Source organism: Aulonocara stuartgranti (genome assembly GCF_965226115.1).
Source record: "Aulonocara stuartgranti genome assembly, chromosome: 3".
Taxonomy (NCBI): domain Eukaryota; kingdom Metazoa; phylum Chordata; class Actinopteri; order Cichliformes; family Cichlidae; genus Aulonocara; species Aulonocara stuartgranti.
In genome coordinates this window covers 20931127-20959002 of record NC_138941.1, presented here as the reverse complement: position 1 = coordinate 20959002, position 27876 = coordinate 20931127, and the positions used below count along the sequence as shown (strand labels likewise).

Here is a 27876-nt window from a genome sequence, read left to right as displayed (position 1 = left end):
AAATAGTAGAAGCGAGACGGACAGATCAGCCAATGGTGATAAATGATAAAGGCTTTTTTTGCTGGTGTTGTTGAACGCTGACACGTCCTACTGGAAGCGTAAGCCTTGAACGTCTCACACGCAGACATTTTTTTGCCCCTCCTCCACATTCTGCCTCGTTTCCCTCCGTCTCCGCTCCGCTCCCAGTGCTCGGACATAGGCTGAAGGTGCAGAGCCGAGTCCCGCTTTTGAGGGAAATTCGAGGAAAGTCAGACGTCACAGACACCCTGATAGACCATTACAAGAGGAACCCATCCGAGACGACAGACGTTTCGCCGCTTCTGTGCAGTTGTGTTGTAACTTATATAAAATGGATCCAGTGACTCAGTCCGCCCAGATATCGTCGTCGCAAGGCTTTGCCGATGGACAAAATTCTGCTACCAAAGAATCAAAGCTGTCTGGTAAGAAGTAACCAAAGGATACGGTAGCTAGCTAAACGTAGAGCTTGATGCGTGTTTTATTCGTACCTTACGTTAAGCTGTATGTGTTGGGCTTTTATTTACACGCATGAATATCGGTTAACGTCCAGTTTATAACGCAGTAACGTAATGACTACAGCCATTGTAATGCTGAACGCCCTCACTGTGTCTCCCGCTGCCTGGATGAGGAGCTGATTTCAGCTGTGATGGGAGACACCTGTGGTCGTGGATATTTCCTGACACACGGCTGCCCAGTCACGCTCCGTGCAGCTGTGGCCTGCCTGCTGTCTGGGCTCGTTTTAGGCGAAACAACAAGCTAACACGGTGTTTGAATCCCTCTTTTTATTTGGCCTTACTGACAAACAGGAGCACAGCAAGTAGGCGGCCCTGCAGAATCGGGGATCATATATTTGACAGACGGTAACCAGCCTGCTACTGAACGGCGTAATACTGTTGAAAAGGCCTCGTTTAAAACAAAGGGAACACGTCTGATTAAAGTACGTGTGCGTGGGACGTTTGATGTCAGCTAGATTTAAATGTAAATCCTGCTGTCCGATTAGAGCTACATTCTTATTCATAAGTGCAGAAACATTACATGACGGGTTTTTCTGCTGAACGTTGTCGAAATGTTGCGTTTGCCTGCAGTGCAGAGGCGTTGTCACTGTGCAGTTACCACAGAGGCACCTCTTAAAGGCACATCGGCCTTTTCCTGGCACTGCCTGGATTATGGGAGCCAGATGAACATCAGCATACCCGACGAGCTGCGGCACGCTCATTTACTACTTAGTTTATAGCTGTCGTCAGCTCCACTTCCACATGGAGCCCGTTTTCAAACAAAAACTCACAACCTGGATCTACAGTTTCACCATCACGCCCTCTCTATATCCGCGTATGAGGCTGACATGATTTAAACTCCATGGTTGCGCCACCTGAATCCTACAAAGCTGAAGCCGTGAATCATAAGATTGTAGACTTTCAAGAAATGCAGCAGGTGTGGTGATGCCAGCAGCTGGATCCTACAGGGCGTGGCACATTCTTCCTGCTGAAGTAGATAACTGTGGTTTGGCAAGTTTGCAGAAATTTCCATGTAATGCGTAACATGATAAATAATTAAGGACAATATATTTAACAATAAATGTTAAAATTCAGTATTCGTATAATCGGATTATTCAACAGTTACAGATGGTGCAAGTAAGTTGAGTTGTCTGTGCTTGTATGAATCCTGGAAAAACATTGTCAAGTTAGTGTGAGGTGTAACTGGTTTGTTTTTTATGAATGAAGCACTGAACTAACTCGCCTGGTGTTTAGACTCTGATCAGCAGCCTGTCTGCAGAGATGCTCCTCTACAAGGAAATAACTTTGTCATCCTTTACAACTTTTTTCAAATGCATGTTGTTAGTGTGTAATATGTGTTTAGGGTTATCACAGTACTATAACTTCTTAATTGATATTCATATCAATAAGTTTGCAACAGTATCAACACTAGCAGAATAAAAAAGCACTAGTACCTACTCGGCCTGACTCGACTCAGTTTTTATGGTTTTCCATTAGCTGGTAGTCCCTTTCCTTTTAGTACCTACTCGGGTTCCAACCAAGCAGAGTCAAGCCAAAAATGTGACAGACTTCTTGCCACTGATTGGCCAGGAAATGACTTCACTAGATGAGTCATTAGAGTGACTCCTGCACAAGAATTTAACCCGACAGCGAGGTTTAACTCTCTCTTGTTTGAGTCTATGGAGAGAAAACAAGACGGAGCAGCAGGTATACCATCAGCTCAACAGTTTGTTGTGTTTGTGTCAGGGATAAGCCACCCACACTGAGGTGGTACTCTAATGGAAGACGACCGAAACTGAGTAGACTCGAGTTGAGCCGAGTAGGTGTTATTGAAAATATAAAGGTTTTAATCTCTTAATTTAAACATATTTGACTGCTCCTTGTGTCTTATCTAATTAAACTACGTGTGTCGTTTGTCATCACTAACGGATTAATTTCTGGGCACTATCCCACGAATCCTGCAGAATCTTTTTTTTTAAATATATTTTTATTGCATGTCCAATATGCAAGGTGGTAAGAAGAGGTTAAATTTGTGTGCACAGAACTTAAGACCTTTACCAATACTGGCCTCATTTCCACATTAGTAAATGAGGCCAGTATTTTTAGGCTGTCAGAGGCTGTGCTGTGCTTTTGCTGTCAAATAGAGCTGGTGAGGAAGGCTGCCACTGTTTGTCTAGTTGCTCGTAGACTTTTCTTAGCTTTAATCTCGAAACCTAACAATAACATAATTGTGTCTTTGTCTTAAATTAACACCACGTTGACATTACAGGCAGGCAGAACTGATGTTTGCTGCCTAGTTCCTACATTAATTTTTTTATTATTGACCTTAGCCACTACCTTAATGTTAACTAGGGATGGGAATCCCAGTAGTCCAATTCCTTCGATCGATCCCGCTTATCTATACTTGCACTCCTGCTACAATCAGCTGATTTCAGGTCGTGTGTCGGAGGAGAATAATAGTGGGGCAGTCTACAGCATGGACATTACTTTTATTTTTATTGCACAAAAGGATGAGAGCGCGGCGGTAAAGTGAAGACTGCAAACAACTGCAGTATACTTGTTAACACAACGTTGGCTCTTTGCAAGCACCTGAACTTCAACAGGTAACAAACCGACGAGCAGCCAGGCTGCAGCCTCCGTTTCTACCTGCTCATGTTTCTGCTAAATACTAAGAGGAAGATATGTGTGTCCTCATTAGGATAGGGATTTATGTTGGTGTGTGGGACTGTAGCCTCAAGTTTATGCTGTTAATTGGTAATTATGAGACTGCGCGTTTCAGATCATTTTACAGAGTAACATGAAAGTAACTTAACAAGTAGTGTAACGAATGTCTTTCTCCTGGGAGTAATTAAGTAACGGACCTCATTACATTTAAGAAAAGTGTTCTGTGTAATACGTGCAATCAATTTTTTGAGTAACGACCTCAGCAATGATCACAACAAAGATGGGAAATACCCACAGCATGCAAAAAAGTCCACTCGGCATGTAATTAATTTGCATGAATGTAATGTCTTTGATATGTTGCTTAGAGATGGTGGTGACGTTCAAAGTGGAGCCAATGAGAGTCGATAATTGAATCTGAATTGCTAACTTCTCATCAGTTCCCATCGCTGCGTGGGGGAGTTCGCCCAGACAAATGTGTTTTAAAACTTGGAGGAGAGATTCGACAGCATCCTTTTGGGGGATCCTGTGGGAGGTGCTACTCGAGTATCTGGCCTGTTGCTATGAGCCATTCAGTTCCTGTATAACCGCAGCAAGAGCTCGGTCCACCTTGTCAGCAATAAGTCAAAGTCGTTATTGATTCTGTTCATAATTCACAGAATTTGTAAGTGTAGGCAAGTGTCTGAGGCCTCTACTTTAGTGGCGTCAGGATCACGTGCCTGCTTTTTGCAGATGATGTGGTGCTTTTGGTGTCAAAGATTAGATTTTGAGACGAGTCCATGAACATGACTTATTCCTGAATAATGTTGGAAAATTCTCCCATGATTCTGCTTCAAAACAGCATCAGCACACTGCATCTTTCCCTGTGCTTAAGGCCCAGTTATTACATGCGTTATGCTAGAGTTGTATTGACAAGAGAAAATTATTATTGTAGTTTTTGGGGATTTTTTTCTTTTCAGGATCTCTCTTTTTTTGCTTTTTAGAGAATTGTTGGCAGCATTTTTCCTGGTAATTGTCTCAGGATTTTGAGTCTGTGGATGTCAGCGCGAGCAGATGTCCTGGCCTGCCCAGCTTCTATCTGTTGCTCAGCCCATTACACTTGAGTTCCACAGTGGTGATTGGCTGTAGTCACAAAGGAAGTGGCACACTTTGAAATGGGGACCTCATTTCTCAAACTATGTTGCATCATATTTACAGGACGAGTTGGCTTTGGAATCCATCAGAGTATCGCTGCAGTTTGTGGTGAATTTATGCAGCGCTCATAATCATCAGCTCATAATTTGATGGTTAAAATCCTCTACTGTGTGCATTCTTCATATTGCATCATGTGCACAAACAAACATTCGTTAGTAGTGAATGTTTAACCCCCATCAGTCTGTTTTCCCTTCTCTGCTTTGCTCTAATGCAGACTGCAGCTACTGCAGTTGACAGTATCCAGCAGTTAGTGATGCGCTACCTACAGCCAGAACCTTCTATATGACTTTGTTTATGATTTCTTGTGAGAACGGTTCACCACTGAGCAGTTAAAAGTGAAGCACACAATCGAAGCTTGAAAGAACAGTGAGTTCTTTCAGCCCCCATCCCCCTCGCTGGCTCTCTTCCTTCTTTGCCAAGCTGACCCTCCTCTCTCCAGTCCCTGCTGAGGGTCACAGAGGCAATCAGATAGCCCTCAGGGGTGGACAGTACAAGATAGCTCGAGCAGGAATTGCAGGCATGGCAGTAGAGCCTCCCTTCACTTCCATTCAGGCCCTAAACTAAGAAGCTAGAGTCCATTTTTTCCCATGCCGGTCTGTGGTATCTGGATGCTTATTGTGATTGCATGGAGCCTCGTCGTATAGGCACTCTGTTCCAGATCCATGATTTCTGCAATAAGACATTGGTTAAAGCTGCACTAATGACTACTTTCTATTTTAAGGAGTCATTTGTGGCTACAGATCCACAGAGAATTATCTCTAACTCTGGAGTTCACCTTAGCTCTGAGCTGTATGGCCTCCTTTAGCTCGTAGTTTGTTTTTCACCTTTTAACTGGATTTCTCAGCTAACGTTTATGCAGGGGGACAAAAACGGTAAACAAGCAGCTGTTTCAGGTAAAAGGCAACACGGTCTCTTGTTCCTGCCATCCTCTTTCATATGTAAAGTGTTGTTCTTGTTGTATTTCCACACTTTTTCAAAGAAAACCCCTCATTTTTACGCATCTCACAATTTGTGACCTGATGTATGTGCAGATTTGTAGGTGTTGATTTGTTGTATGCAAGCAGATATGAATGAAGCTATTGAAAAACATAAACTTGCATCAGTGGTTCATATGGATTTAGCTTGGCTTGGAGTGCCTGCAGCACTTTTAAGGTTGGCGGTTCGATCCCTGGCTGTTCCCAGTCTGCATGCCAAATATCCTCGGGCAACATACTAACCCCAGGCTCCTCTCCTGTCAATGCAACCATTGGTATGAATGTTTGAGTATTAGAAAAGGCACTGAGTGCTCAGGTAGAGTAGAAAAGCACTATGTAAGAACCAGTCCACTTACCATTTAGTTCTTGCAGTCTCGTTAAAGACCAGAGGTGTGGTGTTTTGAAAGGGTAACAGTAATATGAATCTGAGAGAAGGAATGTTGCACCACACCAACCCTAACCTGCCCCACCTGTACCACCTTCAGTTGAGCTGAAACAAAAGCAAACGCCACACCTCATCTTTACGCAGCGAAAGTTCCTTTCCCACAATTCAAGTAGTCGTCCAATTTTGATTGATGACAAGGAAGAGTGAAGCATGAGCTCCTATTGGCTTCCACTTTACCGTGAAAGGCAGCGTTCACAGTAGAGGTGGGAATCACCATATATCCCACGATACGATATTATCACGATACTTAACGCACGATACGATATTATTGCAATTTCTTAAAATATTTTGCAATATTCAGATTCTGTACATAAAGGTAAACTTTATCAATATTCATTTAATCTAATATCAAAGTCTCGCACTCAGTCTTTCTCTGATTTCAGTCAGTTTTATTGTTGACAAACTGAACGGTTTGTATTACAGTCTAGTCCAACTTAACTGAATGCAACCATCTGGTACAATTATAGCTATTCTGAACTATGCAATTTATGAAAAATATGCAGCCCCTTCAGCAACTGAAGAATTTGAAAGTAAATTAAAACAAAATATAAATTTACATTAAATAAAAAAGTTTTAAACTGAATTAAAATAAAACATGTCTTAAATTAAAATAAGTAAACTGTCATGTTTATTGCTGCCATAAAAAAGTTAAACACATTTGGACAGTGAAGGAATGTCAGGATTCTTGCTCAGAAAAAGGATCAACGTGCTCTGAAGTCAGAGCACAAAAACCTTTTTTGTAACAAAATATCGATTTCTGCTGTCCCTGTATCAATACATTATTAGCAAACAAAATATCACGATACTACACAGTATCGATTTTTTCCCCCACCCCTAGTTCACAGTGGAAGATATGAAGTTGGGGTTGACTAAGAGCGAGTGGACCACAGCATTTTTACTTTAGGTAGATTCTGTAAGCTGGTTGGTGGCATTTAGTCACATGCAAAGCTTAGTGCAGGCCCGCTTTACATTCTGGTCTTGTTGGAGGTTGTTGCAGATGGAGCGCTGTCCAAGCTAGTCTAGTTTTTACACACTTGATTGGAAATCTTATGTGGAGCTCCCTTTGTGTACCAGGGGTACGAATAATCCAATCGTTCTATCGTACCAATGACTGATAGAATCGTCCAACCACAAAGTAAATGTTGTGGCGTAAATGCAACAAAAACTGAATTCACACCATAAAGACCAGTTTCTGACCGATGGACCATCTACAGTTCAGAAGAATGGCTAACACTCCCACAGCGTTGGTTATGTTACCTTTGTTTGTATCGGTGAAGTAGAAATGGAACGTGTGCTGTTTAGGTTGTAGCCCAAACCAAGCTGCAGTCCAAAGTATGTGGAGATGGGTACTGGACAGAGCTGTGGAGCAATGACTGTGTAAATTAAATGTTTGTGTGTGAAGCTTCTGTCTCTTCGAGTGCTTTTGTCTGCTTGTTGAGTACATTGTCTTGATTTTTTTCCTGCGTAGCAAATATAAGTGCATGTGTTAAAGTTTTTGTAAGTTTGAATGAAACGATGGCCACCTGTAAGCACTGGTTTGTTCTGGTCCTTATGTGAAGTAGTACATGTGTAGAGTTGTTAAGGCTGGATAAGTTAACTTTTCTTTTGAGTGAGGACGGTGGATGGAGATGTTTGTCTTCTTCTACGATGATTATTCTTCTGTCCTCTTTATTTTTTCAGATTCCTTTCTTTCCTCTTCGCCTGTATCTCTCATTCAGTCTCCTCAAGGCAAGTGTATGGTTCTCTTCGATTGCTCGCCTGCTCTCTCTCCCTCTGCCCTGTACTTTCTTGCTGCCCTGCTGCTGTGCAGTTCTGCCTCATGCCTCTTTCTAGTGCCCCTCTCCTGCCAAATAAGAGCCCAGTAAAAACAGCTCGCCTGCAAAGAAACAGCATAGGTGGCTGTGGCCCTAACCTGCTCTTACCCCGCCCCTCCTGCAGACCTCAGTCTGTTTTCAGCATTCCTTTAGGCTGCTGCAGTTATTCTAAGCTGACCAGTCAGCAAAGCTCCCCTTGTTTTCAAGGACTATTGACTGATTGATTGATTTTCTTTTCAGGCTCCTTAGACACACCTATCCATTGCCATAATCTGAGCCGCAACAGCTCTTGTTCACATAGTCATACTGTAGAGTTAAAATAACGTCTCTTGCCACGAGTCACTGGCACTCTCAAAGCCTTCCTTGGGCCATGTGAGAACTCACTGCTGCTTCTTCTTGCCCAGAATTGTACACTAAGAGTGTTGCTCATAAAAGCCTCTGTCTGCAGCTGCTAGCAGTGTGATCCATCTCAGTCTTTGCTGCCTGCTAGCAGGCATTATTTAGGTCAGCATCGCTCACTGTAGGTTCAAGATAATCCCGAGATTGCCACCTTATTTTAGGAAGGCAGAGAAGTTCAAGTTCACATTGTGCATAAAGGACCAGAAATCTAAAAAAGGATGAGGTTGGTGTCTCAGGGGAATGATTCTACCTTCCTGCTGCCCTAGTATCTGAATTCCCCTTCCCAGTTTCAGTCCTAGAAGCTATTGTGTACTGGAGGATGAGTGGCACTGGAGATATCATCGACCGCCCAGTGGCCTGGGTCTGCCATTGCCTGTAGCTCATTCACCCTCCATCCCACTACCTACTTACGGCTCTATAGGCTTTGTGCATGTCTCACATCATTGCTTATGCAAAACAAGTAGGTACATTTTTCCTTAACCCCCCAATTTAGCTTCTTCGCTTTCTGATTCTTTTTGAACTGTTGTTTCTATCACCGCCAGCATTCTTTACTTGTTTGTTAGACAAGCCTAGATAAGGGGTAGCGTGAGTGATAACATGAGCTGCACCAATACAACACACAAGCAGCCGCCCTGAGGTTTGACCGACTATGACCACACCCTGTGGAATCTGCACTCGGACTCACTGGCTTCTCAGCAAAGATACAAACTTCACACTTTTTAGCTGTTTTTGCAGAATTTTAATCAATTTTGGACCCAAATCCAAGTACAAGTTCAGTAAGCATAAACAGGAGTAAAACTCAGTCTTGGGTCTTTTTGCTGTTTTATCAGCTGCCACAAATAACAGCTGAGTCCTGGAAGACTATTTATGTGGCACCTCTGTTGTTGTAAATGGCAACAAGTATTTGAGGGATCAGTGAGAATATAGTTGAATAAGAGCGTGTTAAGTAGATGAAAGACATTTAGAAAACCAGGTTTTTTATATCGTCTCTAATAAGGCAAATGTAATGAAAAATGAGTGAAAATGTAAATAATTTATACTGTAGTGAGCTCATACACAGACTATAATGATGCTAACATAGACCATCAGACTGCCAACCTAAAAGAAACACCTGTGAGTGAAAGCTCAGGTGCACTAGCACAGTGGCAAGGTCCACCAGCAGACAGGTGTGGGGTCACCCACTGGAGCTCACAGATATTCAGACACAGCGCTGCAACCAAATGAAAATATGGAGTCACTCTGGGCCAGTTCATAGTCTCCATGATTTTCCATTCTGTGGCTACACAACAGCTCCACTCAACTCTCCATTAGTGTAACAGCAGATTGCACGAAGCAGAAGGCTACTCATTCCCCATTTGTAAGATGCCACACGATGGCACATGGGGATTATTAATATGCAAATATGGTGACAGTTGTAACTAAACAAGTTCTTAAAGCTACCTTTGAATCGAAGCACGAACGTCCTAACAAGGAACCCGAGCACTAATATGTGTTTTGGGATTTGTTTACAAGTCCAAAGCTTCCGTAACGTTGTTGGAAAGATGGAAAGTGCATTCATGTGGCCTGGTTTGAACAAAGCATTGTATTGTGGTGCAGGGGAGGTGGCAGCTCTACCAAAGACACAGTGGAGCAGTCAGCTGAGTATGGCTGGAAAACTCTTATACAGAGAGCAGGGAGGGAGGGGTGCTGACAGCTCCCCAAAAAGTAGAAGAAAATGTAAGTTTGGAGTAAATTGAAAAGACTGATCAATGTCAAATTACAAAGTAAAGCCTTGGTCATGAGAATTTGGATGTTGCTGTGCACTGGTTATACTGGGCTGATGTTCATTTCTTAAAATATGTGCCAGGTACTTGTCACCATGGGGACTGAAATTGACTCATCTTTGTAGCCTGGAGGATTGCCGAGGGCACAGGGTTACTGCAGCCGCAGTGAGAGAGCCTTCAACACTCCAAGAGAATAGAAAGTGCTTCAGTGGCCCAATTTACTGCTCAAGGGCAACAGTATTATCTAACTCTTCACATATTTGTATAAGCACGTTACATAATCGCGAGCTAACGACGAGCCAGTGTTAATTATGTAGAAAATAACTCGACAACTAAAAGGCAATTATGACTGTTTTTATCTTCTTGCTTTTTTTAATGAAATTTGTATTAAAAGTTGTAATGAAGGCTTGAATTCATTATAAAAGTCTGTTCTGAACTTTTCCTATAAGTTCACTGTTTAACTTTATTCACCTTTAGTGATGAGTATTAGTAATTGGGCTGCCAGTGTAAAGTGTTTCTGTTGCTGGCCTGCACGTCTTGGATATGAGTCAGACACAGGACGTCTTTCCTGGTTCAGAGTTGGTTCTGTACTCAGAGCCTGGGTTAAGGGATGTAACCAGTGTTTACTGGTAGTGTGTTTTTGTTTGTGTTAGGGCTGTGCGATATGACCAAAATCCCAATATAAGACATTAATCGTCCCGACAACGATATATATCACAAAAAATTTACATTTTCTGTAAATTCGGTGAATCTTGGGCAACTTAACTTGGGTAAAGTGTTTCCAGCTGAGCGTCGTGTGCCTGGAGTCGAGTGTTACACAAGTTGAAATGGCCGCAATTGTCTTTGAGTATTTATACACGACGTGCTGCGAGGAAAAGCCTGTTCTAACGTTTGACTCTAAGGTTTATTTTTTTGCACCTGGCGGCTCTTTTTAGCTTCTCCGTAAACACTCTGCATACTATTTCACGTGATTCGGTTTATTTTGAAAAATCTCAACAGGATCTTCAGCTTTATTGTGAAAGGTTTATGTGGAAAATAAACAAGCGGACGGCAGAGTCACGTGATGGTTTTACCGTCATTATTGCTAACGACAACACGTAAAAACAGGGGCTTGTCCGTCCGCAGTGTGGTTATATTAAATATAAGAGAAAGCGAGAACTTTAAAAAAATCCTACAGTGACCATCAAAACGATGAAAAAATATTGTCGTAAACAGTTTATTTTGCGACACCACGAAATAAACGATAAATGTTTTCATATCGTCATCCGATATATGTCGTTATATCGAACAGCCCTAGTTTGTTTGGGGTTCTTCTTCTTCTATTGACTTGCGCCACCTGTACCTCTGTCAAACAATTAATATTTCAGAATCAGAATCAGAATACTTTATTGATCCCTGGGGGAAATTATTTTTTGTTACAGTGCTCCATTTTAAACCAACATTAAGACAAGACAGACAATACGCTAACTAAGAATAGTACAATATATACATATATATACATACATACATACATACATACATACATACATACATAAGTCACTTATAAATAAATATTTGGAAAAGAAACATGTGTAGTTGTAGCAGCAAACAGTGTGTTAAGTGGATGCGTTGTACAGGGAGATGGCCACAGGCAGGAATGATTTCCTGTGTCGTTCAGTGGTGCTTTTCGGTAATCTCAGTCTCTCACTGAACGAGCTCCTGTGACTGACCAACATGTCATGGAGTGGGTGGGAGGTGTTATCCAACATTGTCTTTATCTTGGACAGCATCCGCCTCTCCGACACCACCTTGAGAGAGGTTAGCCCATTGTTTAACAGTGTTCATCCACATAAGAGGTAAAGAAGCTGAACAAATCTGAATTTTAAACCAGCTTTGCCTCATTTAAGTTTTTTTGGTTTTTTTGCCCCAAATTCCTACACAAATATTAATGCTGCCATGTTCCTAGTTTCCTGAGTTTCCATAGTAGGGACAAACAGCTTTGAGTAGTGGTTTGATTGCTTCTTCTTAGTTCCAGTGCTTGACTGTTTGAGGTGAACTCACTTGTTGTTTTTGAAAGAATGCAGTTTTGTTTTGTTTTTTTGAAAGGTAAGTGCTATATAGCTTGTTAGCTAGGCGTATTGTTATGCCTGGTTTTGGAAATGGTTGTGTTCATCCCCTGTTACTTTAGCTTTTTAATTCTGCGCTCTAAGTAAAGGTAACGTTAGTCACTGTTGCGTCGTATGGAGTGGCTAGTATTAGCAAAAAAAATTATATTGTGTGTGTGTGTGTGTGTGTGTGTGTGTGTGTGTGTGTGTGTGTGTGTGTGTGTGTGTGTGTGTGTGTGTGTGTGTCTGAGAGAAATCAGAGGGGGGTTTCAGTTGTAAATGGCGGGAGAAATCTCTTGTATACCCTTGGACACAACCACAGATTAATTGAGATGAAATCAGGGGTTTGGAAATGGCAACAATGAATATCTTTAGCAGATTATATCTCAGTGGAACTGCTACCAAATCAGCGTTTTCAAGGTGCACAAGCAAATGTATATTGTTCAAAAAGAAATTGTGCTAAAGTCTGCAAGTGTGAAACAAGTCACATTTGTTATACACACTGCAGTGAACATGCATCATCACCCTGTCCACACATGATGTACTGGTAACATTTTTATTTTCTTCTGTTGCCTTTTTTGATCATGCTGATAATTCCATTTCCATACTAAGTACTCGTTAAACTTATGAGCAGCATGGAAAAGCTTGGATATCATCCATAGTATCAATATGCCATTCATTTCCATGATGCAGTGCATGAATGCTTAAGCTGTCGCATTAAGGCCTTGCTGAACGATATTAAACTGCACGTGTGTTTAGTGTGTGACGTTTATGACCTCACCTCCTTTTTCCTCTCTTGGCTGTCATTCCCCATACACGACATTCCAGACAAAAGAGTGGTTTTGGGATCTGACAAGTCCTGCGAAGGTGTAGCGACATCTCTTCGCTTTCCTTCCAAACCTGGTTCATTTTCCCTTGGTAATTATGGAGGTGAAGCAGGACCACCGGACGCACCGCCGGATTCACCAATAAAGACATCCCCTGTTTCTGAGCGAATAAAGGCCCTGGAGGCTCTCGCTGCCAAGAAGCAGCAATCTGATTTTAGAAGCGATGGAGGTTTCTCTCTTTTCAGGGACCGCCACCATGAGAAGTCTCCTACTGACAGCTCAAAATCCCCTATTGAGAATCGGATGTCTCCAAATGAAAAAATTACACCAACTATTCAGAAAATGGGAGGTTCTTCTGAGCAGGAATCACCAGGATCCCCCTTTGAAGTTCTTGGAGATTTGAGACAAGTAAACGAGTTTGAAGAAACAGAAGAGTGGATGAAGGCTCATTTGCCACCTGTACCAGACTTAACTTCTGTAGATTTAACTGAAGGCACCAACAGTGTTGAATCCAAGGACAAGGGGACTCGGGTTGTTATACCTACTTCCTTTACGAGTGTCCCTGATGCTTTTATGGATTCTCCCGTGGAAGCTCCCTCAGTGAAAGATGACTTTGATAATGCAAAGAAGCAACCAAACGTTGAGGAAGAGTTTGATTTTAACTTTTTGCCAACAGCGTACATGTGGGATCAGCAGGACAAATCGGATGACCAGCCTCCTTCAAATCTTGACTCAGTGATTGCATCACCTCCTGCAGGCTTTGGCACTCCATGTCCAGAGGCAAAGCAGAATGCTTCAGATGAAGAGAAGGCCTCCCTGACCCGCGATCCAGAGCCCCCAGAGCCAAGTGAAGCAGACAGCTCAGGAGAGTCGGATGACACTGTTATTGAAGACGAGGCGGGTGCTCCTGCTTCTGCCCCCCATCCATCTTTTGAGCCACAACTTTCGAAAGATCCCACCGCTACACCTGCATCTTCGAATGTTCCCCCTGCAGAAAAGGAGACTCCTCCACCAAGGTCGGAGAGGAAATTAATGCAGGTTCCAACAATCAATGTTATTGAGACGGATGAACCAAATTACAGTGAGGAGGAGATGGAAATGGAACCTGAAGCGGAAGATGTGGATTATGAAATTGAAAATCCCCCAGCCAGCGAGAGCCCAGAAACCTCACATTCACAACCTGAAGACACTAAAACCGAACTACCCAAAACGCGTCCCCTGGAAACTGAGTTCATGGAAGGCTACTCGCCTCCATCCTCACCTGTGGATTCTGATGCCGAGTACTCGCCCAAACGCAACATCGTTGCAACTTCTCCAGAAATAGACAATCGGGAATCTGCAGCCAAGTCGGAGACCCTACCCAAACCCCCTGCTCCAAGGGACACTGCATCGGGCATCTCCCAAGCACAAGCTGATGAATCACAGATTCCTCCAAGTAAAATGAATGAAGAACCTTCCCAGTTCACACTCACAAATGCAGAAGTGGACTTTCCAGACAATGATGATGAGTGGTCAGACGAAGCTCAGGAGCACACACTGCCCAAATTGTATGAGAAGGGTAATATGCCCACAAAAGAGACTTTCATAGAGACTGTTCCTCTTTCTAAAACCACCTTTATGCAGGATGATATATATGACAGACAATCATTTGATTATGATTATGATGCATCTTCTCCCTTGTACGACATTGACCATAAAGAGCTGAGCAATGCTAAGGAGCGGTTTCTTTCTGATCCTTCCCCAACTGACCCTGATACGCCGAATGCATGCTCTGCACAAACCGATGTTACCGAGGACAGGCGAAGTTTGGGTGATATCGCTTCACTGAAAGATGAAGCTTCCCCAGAGCAAGCTGATCAGCCATCTCTACAAGAATACCCCCCAAATCCTTACTCCTCTTTCCAAAGCGAGGCACAAAGGAGCTTCAGCGAGCAAGAGTCCAATCAGAAAATGAGCAATGACGTTGTTGCAGATGGTGCACAGAATGAGAGCTCCATCTCCGAACGTACAGACAGTTTTGTGGAATTCATGCGGGAATGTCTCAAATCGAGGCAAGATGAAGAATATCCCGACAGCGTGCATCAAGGTGTTCACGGAAAGAGCGAGCTCAACAAAACCAGTTTGCATCCTTCCCAGTTACCGCCAACCGTGGTGCTGGATCTTGAACAAGAACAACTAACTATCAGTGCTCTCAAAGAGCTTTGCAGCAGTCAGGAGGAGGAGGCGGTGAAAACCCATACCAAGGCTTCAGCCCGAGACCAAACTGACCTCAGCGCTGCATCTGTACAGCAGTCTTCCTTAGCATCAGTAACTAATCCTCCATGTTCCCAGCACGTCCGTGCTTATGACAGCAAATATTCCAAAGAGGTAGAAGCTATCGATGAATTGGTGGCCGAGGCCTATCATCTTGCTGAGCATGTCTTGACAGCAATACTAACCCACTTATCAGGTAACATCTCTTTCTTCTGGGCAGCAAGCCTGCTAACCTCACGCACGCTCCTTAGCTGGAGCAACTTATAACTGCCTGTGTAGCAAAAGGATTCCTGTTGTTGTTTATCGTCAGCTTTTTGGCCCTCTCAGCCTTCTTATCTTGGACTGTGCAGTGTGTCATGTCCTGTGACACGTAGCTGAAACTTATCACCAAGAAGCAAAGATTTATATTAAGAGAACATAAATAACTAAAAAAAAAAAACAGATCATGCTTAGCTTCTTACTTCTCACTTACAGCGAGGAGAAAAAGAGTAAGCATGATCTAAGTTATTTATGCTTGATTCTGGGTGATAAGTGACAGCTACATGTCACAGGACGTGACACACTGCACAGTCTAAGATAAAAAGGCTGAGATTTGTTTGTTTTTTTCTTTTTTGTAAGTGAAAAACCTCAAAAGCAATACAGACAGTGTTGGGGGGGTTTAAACTTAGCAAGCCACTGATATCATGTTCAACATAACAGTGGATTTTGCAGCTGAATGAAATTTCTGTCTACATGATTGTGCTTGGAGTGAAAGGAGTAGTTGGTGTTTAGAGCCAAGCCATCCTTTACTTGAGCTGAGTTGGTTGTCAGAGTTCAGTGGCATCTAAGAATTACTGAGAAGTGTAATCAAGTCAGTTTTATTTATACAGCAGCAAATCACAGCAGCAGTCGTCTGAAGGTGCTTTATATCGTAAGGTAGACCCTACAATAATACATACAGAGAAAAACCCAACAATCATATCAACAATCAACGCTGCTAAAAACTGCCTCCACTTAAAATGGCTAGCTGCATATCTGATTGTTAGCACAGTGTCCAGGCACTCGTTAACACTCGACACTCATCAATCCATACTGAGTACAAGCATGTTCGTCTGTTATCTTCTTTTTGTCCTAACAAACTTTGAAGGGGAAAAATCATTTTTTTATATTTTTACGTTTTTAGCTGGATTTTTTGTTTTTGGGGGGGTTGTGTTGTCGTTGTCGTTCCAAACCACTTACAGGCTCGAGCTCTGTTGTAGAATTCAGTTTGTTTACAGAGTCACTGGAGTTTGAGCTACTTAAAATAAGCTTTGGCCTGATTTTGACAGACAGTCTGTACTGTTCATGAGGTGGTCACCAGATGGGAAGATATTATATGTGCGCACACACACACACACACACTGCTGTGTCTGTGCTGGTGTTCTTGAAATTAGAAACCCAGTAGAGTGTGCAGCCACACACGTAAAGAAACTTTAGTGTGACTTTAAAGCTGCTATGAGCCTCGCTCTCTGCTCTCAGTGGACATTTTTGTAAATGTTTGCTAACTGTATTATTAATGAGCTTTGAAATGAAGCTCTGTTTTGCCGCCCCCTCCCCCCACGAGCTTGTGCTATTTTAGTGCTGCTCTGCGAGGTTATTAAGTGGGATATTCTTGGCTGGGTTTGTGTCAGTGTGTGTATCTGATGTCATGCTGATGGGAATTTTGGAAACCAATTCGCAGACCTTTATTTTTTCTCTTTTAAATATTTATTATTGCTCATTAATAAGGCAAGAGTATTTCTTATCAGATTACGTCAATCAATGGAATAATTAATAGATTAATCCATCACTAAAATAATCGATAGCTGCTGCCCTGATCCTCATGCAAACCCAAAATATCTTCTGTACATGGATATAGATCCTTTTTAACGTGCCTAACACTAATGTACATAAAAAAGATGAGCATAAACCGTTTAGTTACAAGCTGATTACCGAATTTCCCAGAGGAACCCACCCGAGGGATTAATAAAGTTTTATCTTATCTTAGATGGAAATGAACCCATTTCACTTTGTTTCCTCTTTAAATGGATTCATCTGTTCCAGCAAACTTTCCAACGAAATTTGAAGCTTGTGTCTGAATGTTGCTGAGAAGTAGAGCAAAGGTGTTCCTCGCTTTTTTTCTTACTCAACTTATTTAGAATGAAAATTAAGTGTTAAATGCCAAAAGCAACGTGTGTGTTTGAACTCATGTGGATGTTATTAAAGATGCATTTGAGGCAGAGTTGCTTAAATCAGTAAGAGTAATATAATCGCTGACGCCCAGCATCCTCATTGTCCTGACGTGCTGTTTAGTCTTACTGAAGGTGAAGGCACTCCATGAATTATACAGTGTCTTTGTTATGATGGGACGCCTTGTGTGAGCGTTGGTTTACTGCGTTCGACACTCTGAGCAGTTGTTCACAATTGTGCTGGTGTTTTCTGTCGTGCACGACAATAAAGTTGTCGATGGGCGATGAGACTGGTGATTGTTTGTTAGCTGAGGCAGGTTTATATGCTCATGTTCCCATTGAAGTATTGAATGAATATCACAAGATTCATATTGAATCTATAGTGTCATGTCACACCTCTGCATATACCAAAAACAACCTAACTGCAACATAGACGAGTGGGCAGTTCAGGGGCTAATGGAAGATAATCTGACTGCATTTGAAGAAACTTATCTATTTATATATATCTACGTGTCTTTTTTTGCCCGTTGTATCTTTGTTGGTGCAACAAACTCCTGTGAGTGAGGGCAGGGGTGAAGAGACGGGGGATTTCTCTGCGAGAAGAGAAGCTGGTCTACATGTTGTGGATTCAGGCAGTTCCCAGTAACAATGTCACCAGTAGCTGGGAAAAAATGGTTCAGAATTAAACTGGTCCCAGAGATTAGGGCTCTGCGATATGACCAAAATCTCATATCCTGATAGAAGACATTTATCGTCATGACAACGATATATATCACAAACATTTACATTTTCTGTAAATCCTGTGAATCTCTTATTTTGAAAAATCTCAACAGGATCTTCAGCTCTATTGTGAAAGGTTTATGTGGAAAATAAACAGGCGCTTGTCTGTCCTGATATCTTAAGTATAAGAGAAAGAACTTTAAGAAATTAAAGTACACTACAGTGACCATCAGAACCATGAAAAATATTGCAGTAAACAGTTTATTTTGCAACACCATGAAACAAATGATAGCGTAAAATGAAACGATAGAAGTTTTCATATCCATATATCGTTATATCGAACAGCCTCACCAGGGATGCAGAGATGCTGCTTTGCTCGGCGAGCCAAAGGAGGACACTCCCTGCATGGTCGCTCCTCCAGATCAATGAAACAGCCTTAACTCGGTTGCAACTGTTGACTTCTTCCTTTGCCTGCTGAGTTGGCGTTTCCTGTGATGCTGTGATGTTGTGGTGAGAAGGCTGGCCCAAGGAGAACCATTAATGCAGTCATTTGACCTCTTAATTGGAGATGCATCATGCATTTCATCGGGACCAAGGGACAGGCAGTTTCCTCAGCTCTGTCACCATCAGTCTCTTGCTGTTGAAAGATGAAAAATCCTATTTAAGAATGCATTTATTTACAAAATAATATCAAACTCAAACCAGAGAAGTTGACATATTTCTGTTGCTACTGGAAGGAAATGTTCGGCATTCATATTCAAATGCTGTAGTGCAAAGCAGCTGGCTGCCTGCAGTGGCTTCAGAGCTTTTGTTGTATGTTCTCCATCAGCCTCTGTAAGAGTATAGAGATCACTTCTCCTCACTTCAGGTGAGAGCAGAGCTGCAGAGATCGCTGCTTGTTGCTCCAACAAGCGTCCCAGCATCTCCAGCGTGCTGCTCCATCCCCACTCCAGTCTATTGTCCATATAATGTGAGGTGATGGCTGCAGCTCTGCATGTCAGCTGCCACAGGTTATAGCGACTCGGCTTCAGATAGGTGCATCTACTAAAAGTCTGACATCTTTGGGTCTCATTGTCCTCGACTTGAACGTCAGAGGTCAAGCTTTCTGAAAATCTCATGAACTCAAGAGCGGTGACGTAGGATGTTGAACGTGATACCCTGGGCGAGTCTGCTAGTTGGCTGAGGGTAACGCCGCTGTTGCAAGTGTCTAGTTGGTGTCCTGTTTAAAACAAAACGATGTGTAGCTGCTTTTCACTGCTTGTGTGAGCGAGTGAGAGAGGCCTATATAACAGTTGCTCCAATTAAAGCTGCTGGAGCACTGAGGCTTGAACTGTCCCCGTGGCATAAGCCCATGTGGTTTCTGCACCGCAGAAGGCTTTTTTAACTGCCCCCTTTTTTCCCAATACACTGTAAGGAAGTCAGTTTCCAGTGTGCCAACCCATCCCGCCGTTATGTAACTGCGGCTGTTACGTCTGCACGTGCATACAAACATGAAACGTGTGTCCGAAGTTATTCAGTTACTGTGGGCTGCAGATGCCCGAGGAGACTGATGGTGAACACTCAGGTTTTATCTGATCCCACTCACAGAATGTGTTCTTGAAGGAAAATGGCTTCATTTCCCCTGAAATCAGCCAGTCACAGCTGATGTGCTGCGAGTGCCTGAAAACGACCGTCTCTTTGTAGATAACTGACTCGTCTACAAAGAGAACCAGAGCAGCTCTGACTTCATGCCTGAATCATCTGACCTGTGTTTACCAGACCACCCTCCTGTTGTCTCTCTGTGGCAGCTGGCATGTTTTTATGTTTATGTCCTGTAACAGAGGCCGTGTTACCTTTGGTCCCTGAAACAACACTCCTACTGCTATAAATGGACCAATACAATACAGTTGTGAAAACTGCAGCGGTCGGGCGGTGTTGACGCCCACGTTTGTGAATGCGATAACTCGAAAATGAGGCCGCGTGGGAGTTTCAAATTGATCCTATGGCTCCCGTATCAGTACTTTTATTTGTTATTACGCCTTCAGCAAAAATCAGTTTTACAGTGTGAAACAGTTTCAGGCTCAAACCTCTGCAGATTTTTTGGTATCAGACTCATTTTTATAAACTCCAGCAAAAATGAAAATGGATCTTATTGAGCACAATTTGCAAAAAAACAGCTTATGCATGAAAATCAACCATTTCCAACAGTGCAGCTTAAGATCCAAGTGTCCCAGGAACGACTTCCAGTAGCACCAGTAGCACCAGTGAAAGGCCCTGCAGGAGGGAAAAACGGTTTTTGCAGATAATGGCGGACATGCGATAGCTCCTGCTGACGATGCGATGGCGTTTATTCCAACATGGAAGCGCTATGAATAGCTGACAGATCAGCAAACGTGTTTCTGGATTATGTTTTTGTTGTTTGTTTTTTTACACAAGTTTTGCAAAGGCATTAGTGGAAGGAAGCCACCACCTGGTTGAATTCAGGAAATATAAGTGTAACTCGTCCGTTTTCTCATGCAAAGAACAAAAATATTGCTCTCGCTTATTTGGTTGCAAATCTACCGGGATTTAAAAATAGATATGTGAATGGGACTGCGGAGACGCCTGTAGGCTTAGAAGGGTTAAAGGTGGATTAAAGCTGCAGGAGTTTGCAGGAGTTTAGGGCTGGAGTCAAATGTATGTTTGGAAATGTTCACATTAGTCCCGTCTTCTCTCTGCAGCTAAGGATCTGATTCACTGGCGAGACCCCAAGAAGTCGGGCGTGGCGTTCGGCCTGTCCTTGCTGATGCTGCTGTCGCTCGCAGCCTTCAGCATCATCAGCGTGGTCTCCTACCTGCTGCTGGCTCTGCTCTGCGTCACCATCACCTTCCGCATCTACAAGTCTGTGGTCCAGGCTGTGCAGAAGTCCAATGAGGGGCACCCGTTCAAGTAAGACGGCCGCAGATGGGAGATTTCTCTGCTTGTCACAGTTAACTGCTGCCACCATGACCCAGTCAGGCAGGGTTGGTGTGCTGGACAGCAAAAACGTTGTTTTATCTGTTTTACTGAATAAAGTTGAACCTTGAAGACATAAATCACAGTTTAAAAGAAGTGATACATTTCAATATATGATGATGTAATACTGCCCTACCTAACCCAGTCCTATCAAAGGGGATTATTGTGATGATCTGCTGTCATGTGGAATCTGATTCCCACCTTTATCTTGGATAGAAAGTCGGTGAAGCTGTAGGTGCTTTCTGATTGGCTGGTGTAAGTGCGGGCTGCTGAAAATGTTTCGTTTGGTGAAATCAAATCAATTGTGCTGATTTATATTTTGTTCATGTTAGAAGTCGGTCGTTCTCCTCCACACCTTTCTGAGGAATTTCGTCCTTACGTTCCTCGCAGGTCCTTGGATCAGCCGACCAGCTGCTTTTGGTTGTCCCACAAACTAGCCTGAAACTTAGAGAACAAGCTTTTTCAGTTGTGGCTCCCAAACTCTGGAATATGTTGCATTTAAATATTAGAAAGGCGTGTTTTTGTTTTTTTTATTTGTCTTTGTTTTATTTTATGTGAGTGTTTTAGTGCGACTGGTTTTATCCTTTGTGCTCAGCCTCTTTTCCTCCGTCCCTCCACAGAGCACTGATAGATAAGGATGTCAGCATCGCTCCAGAGTCTTTCCGCAAACACGTGGATGCAAGTCTGACCTACATCAACCGAGCTCTGAAGCAGATGAGCCACCTTTTCTTGGTTGAAGACCTTGTGGACTCCCTAAAGGTGAGCAGCTCTGAGCTTGTGTCAGTCGGTGGCGGTTTCCTCTTCCTGTCGCGCAGCACCAGCCCCGATCTCTCCCTGCTCGCCTGCTGCAGCCTTTGCTTTGTTGGTGCAATGTTAACTTCAAACCAGGTCACGGTTGGATCGCATCTCCATCCTCAGAATAACCCCAGGATTTATGACCGTGTTATGACTGTGTCCCACATCAGTAGTCCTTATCCAGCTGCAGGGAAGCGCAGACAGATCTGCCTCTAGATCCATCCGGTCCTCTGATTTCCTGACTGGGAATTCCTAAAAATGATTTACTAACGGCTGTGATTTGATTGTTTTATTGATCAGAGCTCGGTCACCAGATGAACCTGAATTATGTGTGGGGCAGATCGTATTTTAAATCTGCACAAAGGCACGTTGATTAGTTTGGAGAAGACTCTGACTTGGAGGTAACGTGGTGGCGATTCTGAACTCCAGGATGAGACGTGAGACGTCTTCAAGAAGCTCAAAGAAGTCCAGTCGCCTTTTTTCCGAGCTCTTTAAATGTTGGAAATTCAATATCAAGCTAGAATGCCTCCACAGAGAGCAGCTGTCAGAGTAAGAGTGCTTGTTTGGACTTGGGCTGCGTATCGTCACTGATTTCTAGAATCGATTTCGATTTGAATCGGGGACATTTTGCCACTATCAGTACATATTGTGTCTGACGGGTCGGCTCTTTGTGTTTACGTCAGAGTCCGTGTACCTGCTCTCATTTCCTGTTTCAGCTGTTTGGTGGTTGTTGAAATTTCGTGAGCTTTACCTGAGATTCTGGCATTTGGGGCAAAATAAATGTAAATTAAAAAATCGATTCAGGATTTCAATGAATCGATATCACGTGATTCAAGCTAAAATCGATTTTAATCAAAACCCATCCCCAACGACAGCGACGCTGTTCTTTAGGGAGGAAACAGCATCTGCTCGTTTGTGTCAGGACTGCACAATTAATCAGCTTTTAATCTCGGCCATGACTTTGGTTTTTCCACTGTTAAATAAACACAATTAAACAGTTTGAAAACGAACACTCAGCCAGGAGAACGCAAATCAAGCGCTCCCTACACGACTAAGGATTTAAGGAGGATGAGTGGCGTCACACTGAGCAGATGTCATTCGTGTGTAAGCGCTGCTTGTTGTTGATCTTGAGCTCTCTGAGTTGCTCTTTGTTTTTCTCGCAGCTGGCTGTGGTCATGTGGCTGCTGACCTACGTAGGCGCCGTCTTTAATGGAATCACCATCCTCATCCTGGGTAAGCTTTGAACCGCTCACTGTTCATGCACGCCGTGCTGCGTTCTCATGTCGGTCAGGTGGTTGTGTTGCTCTGGGGTCAAAGAGCGACTCCAAGCTTTGCACTTGCTCTGCAGGATCTGCTGTCGGCTAACGTGTTTCTCTCTGTTCTCCAGCCGACGTCCTGCTCTTCACGGTGCCTCCCGTCTACGAGAAGAACAAGGTGAGTCTCAGGCTTCCTGATCAGCTCAGCGGTGTAAACATGGCCGTCAGCAGTGAGTGCAGTCTCATCACACACTGAAGGCTTTGAGGCCCTGACAACATGAAGTCATTGGCTCACTGAGGGGATTGTAGTCACGGACTGCCAGGAATGGCAGGCACCATCATCTGTACTGGTCCCAGTTTATGGCTCACAATAGTTTAAAATTAACCAGTGTGGTTGCTGTCAGTGACACGGTCCCTGAATGTCTTTGTCATCCACTGTTCTTTCCTGAAATGACTGTTATGTGTAAAAGGAGAGCCCATTAGGGTCGGGCGATAGGTAACAATTTTCCAACCGACACTCGTCAGTCCAACAGGTGACATATCCACGCATGCGCAGACTTTGTGATGGGCGGAGCCATGTAATCGTGCATGGACTGATTTGGGCGTTTACAACACAGAAAAAGTCCAAACACGGACGAACTAATTTCCCGAAACATTCGGGCTGTCAGCGTTAACGATTAACCCGATTAAAATGTTCACGCGTTCGACACATCTGGAGCGCAGAACGAACAAACTTTGGACAAACTGCCGAAATTTCAGGGATTTAGACTCAGTCTGCGCTCCAGATGGTTAATCTTTAATCGCGTTAGTCGTGATGACGGCGCGTTAACGCTGACGGCACTAAAAGAAATAAAAAGTCACCAATTTGGGATTTCTTTGGCTTTAAACCAGATCATAGAGGTAAACCTGAGCATGCTAGGCTACCAGCAGCTTCTGCAGCTCCATCGACGAGCATTTGGGCGCACTCTGAGGAGGGGCATGTGCTCGCAGATGAGAGATTTTTTTATTTTTTCTGCTGACTGCTTCTATTAGCTCCATTATTAGCAAACTTACTCATGAGCAAATAAGGAAATAAATAAATCACCCTTGTAAAAACGATCGGCGATGGGCTCAGCCTGTCGGCGATAGTCGATACATTCGTCCAGTCGCCCGACCCCAGACTCCAGCCATTCTCTATCCGTTTTTTGAGGGTTGCAGGGGGGCTGGAGCCTGTCCCACGAGACGCAGGGCTAACACACAGAGACAGACCCATTTAGATTGACCAGTTACCCCACTAACAGGAGACTGACTGCACTTTACACTGGGTGACTGCAGCAGGTTATTTGATGCAATGAATTTGATTCCGTTTTGTTTTTAGTAAAGAGTTTTTGAAAACGTGGACGACGACTGCACACAGAGAAGCTCGATGCGCTCCAAAGGGTTTTCCTTACTTTGTCTTCCTCTGAGGTGGTAACATCTGCTCTCATTTGTTGTTCCAGACTCAGATTGATCAGTATATCGACCTGGCACGTACTCAAGTCAACACTACTATTGCCAAGTAAGTGTTGCAGAAACGTGTCTTTCGTCTTCGTTCAGTGTCCAGGTTGTTGGATTTCACTCCTGTGGTGCTTTCTCTCCCGCAGGCTACAAGAGAAACTCCCAGGAGCTGTGAAGCGCAGCAAAACTGAATGATCCCCCAGCCCCAAACCAAGCACCACGTCCCCATCATCTTCATGTCCATCACCATATCTTCCCTCCCTTATCCGACTCCCCGGTCTAACTCCTCCTCCCCACACCGTCCACCATCAGCACCCTACTACACTGAAACTTCCTAGATAGAAAATCTCTGAGCTACTCAATAATCAACTACTGTGCAGCTTAACTTGCAAGCATTAGAGGAGAACTGTGCCTGTGCAGACAGGAAGCACATAGCAAGCGAGGAAGTGGCGTAACGGCACGACGTACCCCGCCTGGCTGTGGACGTGCCGCGGGGGGACGGAGACGGGATCGAGTGAACTAGACTGAATCTATGACCTGGTTTTGTCTCGTGCAGCGAGCAGAGGGTGTACGATGGCAGCTGATGTCACAAAATAGCAAATGTCTGTACTTGAGCCGCATGTTTGCCTGAAGGTAGATGGCAACGTTGTCTCCAAGTAAAAAGTCGGCATCCTTTTGGGTGGTAACAAGTTTCCATTCACCGTACAGACACTTGTCTATGTAAGTAGTTTCTGAAATGCACTGAACTTTATTTTTTCATGAGCAGGTTGAAATAAAAAGGATGGGAACTCTGAGCCAGCTGTGATAATTTGGTCTAGTTCACCTTCTGATCAGATGTAGGTTTCTGTGTTCGAGCACGTTAGCCTCGCGTTCTAAAGGAAAGTCCCGTACTCCAGAGTGTTGAGTTCTCACGTTCACTTGTAAATTTTGATTCTTCTTCTCACTTATTACTGCTATTGGTATTAATTATACATTAGCTGCTTGATCTCCCTACTAGCTTGACAGTAGCAATGTAAGAGTTATGTTAAGTGTTTTTGAGCTTCATAAGTTTAACGTGGAGGTCTGTCAGAAGCCTCCCGAGACATGAATCCCTGATTATGAACTAGGTTAAGCAGCACACACTCGGAGCTGTGCCACAACCCTTAACTCTAACGTCCCGGCTAACTTTGCAGACGATTGTTTTGTTGAGTTTCAAAATGACAAAGTGTCAAATGTTTGAATCTTCCAGCATTGTCATGTGTTTTAGTTTGTAACTCGACTTTATTAAATGTCTATTAAACAGAGTTGCTTTAGCTTTGGTGCATTTTAAAAAGGTCTTATTAATATTGTTTGGGAAATCTCACTCGTGCGATGCATCTTCTCCGAGTTTAGAGCATAGGTGTGGGTTTGTACAAACAGGCGAGTGCGTTTTGAATGTAGTGTTGCTGGAGGAGATGGGGCGGGTTACTACAGAGCTCTGTGTGTCATCTTGTTTTTCTTTGACTGCCGTGAAGCGCAGGTGTAAGCTGGAGTCTTTCTATAGGCTGTATCATATTCTTGATCCTGACTTTGGTTTAATATGAATACTCGTGATTGTTGTTATGGTGTTTTTGATCTCCTGTGTCGGCACTACTGCTTAATCTCCGTATTAATTTAAGGGATGAATATGTGGATGGAAATGAGACATAGTGTGTGTTAGTGTTGCTTCGTCGTGCAAGTCTGCTCATCTCCTGAACGTACCCAACGGCCGGCGGCGAGAGGCCGCCCCTGCCTCGTGTGCTCACCGCTCCCCATGCATGTCCTCTGTGTGTTGACTCCTTCTGCATGTGCCGGTGTCTTGTTCGCACTGTGGGCGAGCGAGACATCCACAAGTGTAACTCCCTGTTAGCCTGCCGGCCGGCCCGGGTCAGCTGCCCTCGTGCTGCTGACCCGGGCCGGCCGGCCTGTGTCCAGCTGCTCCGGGTGCAGAGGGCACGGCATGTGTTTGAGCTAATCACACTTTAGATCTCACATAGATACTGTTGTTATGCACCCTCTTTCTACATTTGAATGTGAAGACGTTGCATATTGAAACTTATTTTAAAGTTGTCTTGTCATTCAGATTAGATTTATTAGATGTTAGATTTCTACATTAAAACGAAATGTTTTAGTTCTATTTCACATCTGCTTATTAATGAAAATGAAGCCGTTGCTACTTTTTAAGGAAACATTTGTAACTTTTATTTTGTCAGCATCTTTGATTCCCCCGTTTTTATTTAACTTCTCTGGAAAGCTCATCCTGACCCTTTAATATTCACCCAGCTGACCTCAGGCTGTCAGTCGTCCCACCAGTATTGCTATGAAACAAAGAGAACTAGCTTCCAGATGCACAACACCTTTTGAGTGTTACGTTCGACTCACGATCTGACCAGAGTGTGTCTGACTTTGATTTTTTTGGTTTTTTGTCAATGGCTTTCTGCTTTACTGATATGTAGGTGTTGTTCACTAACATCAGCTGTTCTGTATTGGCTGACTTTGGTTCCAGTTTGTGAAGCTTTGGGAAGGCTGGTGTGGAGGGAAGGACAAAAAGCATATGTGTCTCTGTACTGATGTCAAAGTGAAATGAATAAAAACACCTGAAAGGTCTGTGGCTTTTTGGAGGTCTCTTCACTTTTGTCTGGCTTTAAAGAAACTAACCATTTTCCCAGCAGCCCCCACTGTGGGAGTGAGGAGGACTCAAATGTAACCTGATAAAATGTCTAAATCAGGGGTCTCAAACTCGCGGCCCACGTCACCCCCACTTGCATCATCTAATGCAGTTTGACCCTCGAAGTGACTTTTTTGTTACGGAGGATTTGTTTGAATGCAATGTTCAAATAAGTTCTTTAAAAAACAAAAACTGATTTAATATGAAGGCAACATGAGCACAAACATGCTGAGGGATCGGCTGTGTTAGTTCAGTGACACTTATGTCGCATTTTGAGTTTGTTTTGTACGACTTGAACACTAAAGGAGGCCACAGCTCATTTAATGTGAGGCCCTAAAGTAATAAGACTGGACATGAGAGCCTGCATGGTGTTTGGGTGAGGAGAGGATTATAGTTTCTAATTTTAGACCGGGCCCCACGCTACAACCATGAAGTGTTGATAGTTACACACATATTGAACATCCCCCTTCCAGCTATTGCATAACCGAATAACAGCCACATAGTTGTAAAACTTGAATGAAACGTTTGAAAATCAGCTCCTGTGTGGAGGCAAACAGTTGGAACAAGTGGAGTTTATTGAAGACAAATATTCTCCGAAGGAAAGTGACGTTCTCTGTCATATGGTTCTCACTCAGAGAACCAAGGTTACAATGTAACCGTACGACCCAAAGAAATGCAAGTCAGCAGCTTTTCGTAAAGGAAACGATGTGCTGCGTTTGCATATAATACAATACTGGCAGCTGGTAGATGCATCTGTGGGATGAATTTGAAAATACTCTGATTTCCTTCTGAAGTTATCGTGTTCGCAAGATTTTTAGAAAATTTGAACTCTGACCTCAACCTGAGATTTGAACTTGTCCGAGACCCACTACTGTAAAA

At 43.4% G+C, this 27876-nt stretch overlaps 1 protein-coding gene across 2 annotated transcripts; it reads left to right on the top strand.

The window, feature by feature from the left end:
- Positions 1-113: 113 nt before the first annotated feature.
- rtn3 (reticulon 3) lies at positions 114-26936 on the top strand. 2 transcript variants are annotated; one of them, XM_082525102.1, is made up of 8 exons: positions 114-440; positions 7467-7514; positions 20532-20739; positions 21426-21564; positions 22764-22833; positions 22988-23034; positions 24335-24393; positions 24479-26936. In XM_082525102.1, the coding sequence occupies exons 1-8, from the start codon at positions 350-352 to the stop codon at positions 24525-24527; spliced, it is 711 nt and encodes a 236-aa protein (XP_082381228.1). In that variant the 5' UTR covers positions 114-349; the 3' UTR covers positions 24528-26936. The 2 variants fall into 2 exon arrangements, with proteins under 2 accessions (XP_082381228.1, XP_082381229.1); XM_082525103.1 differs by lacking the exon at positions 7467-7514 and having other exon boundaries at positions 116-440.
- The last annotated feature ends 940 nt before the right edge of the window (positions 26937-27876 follow it).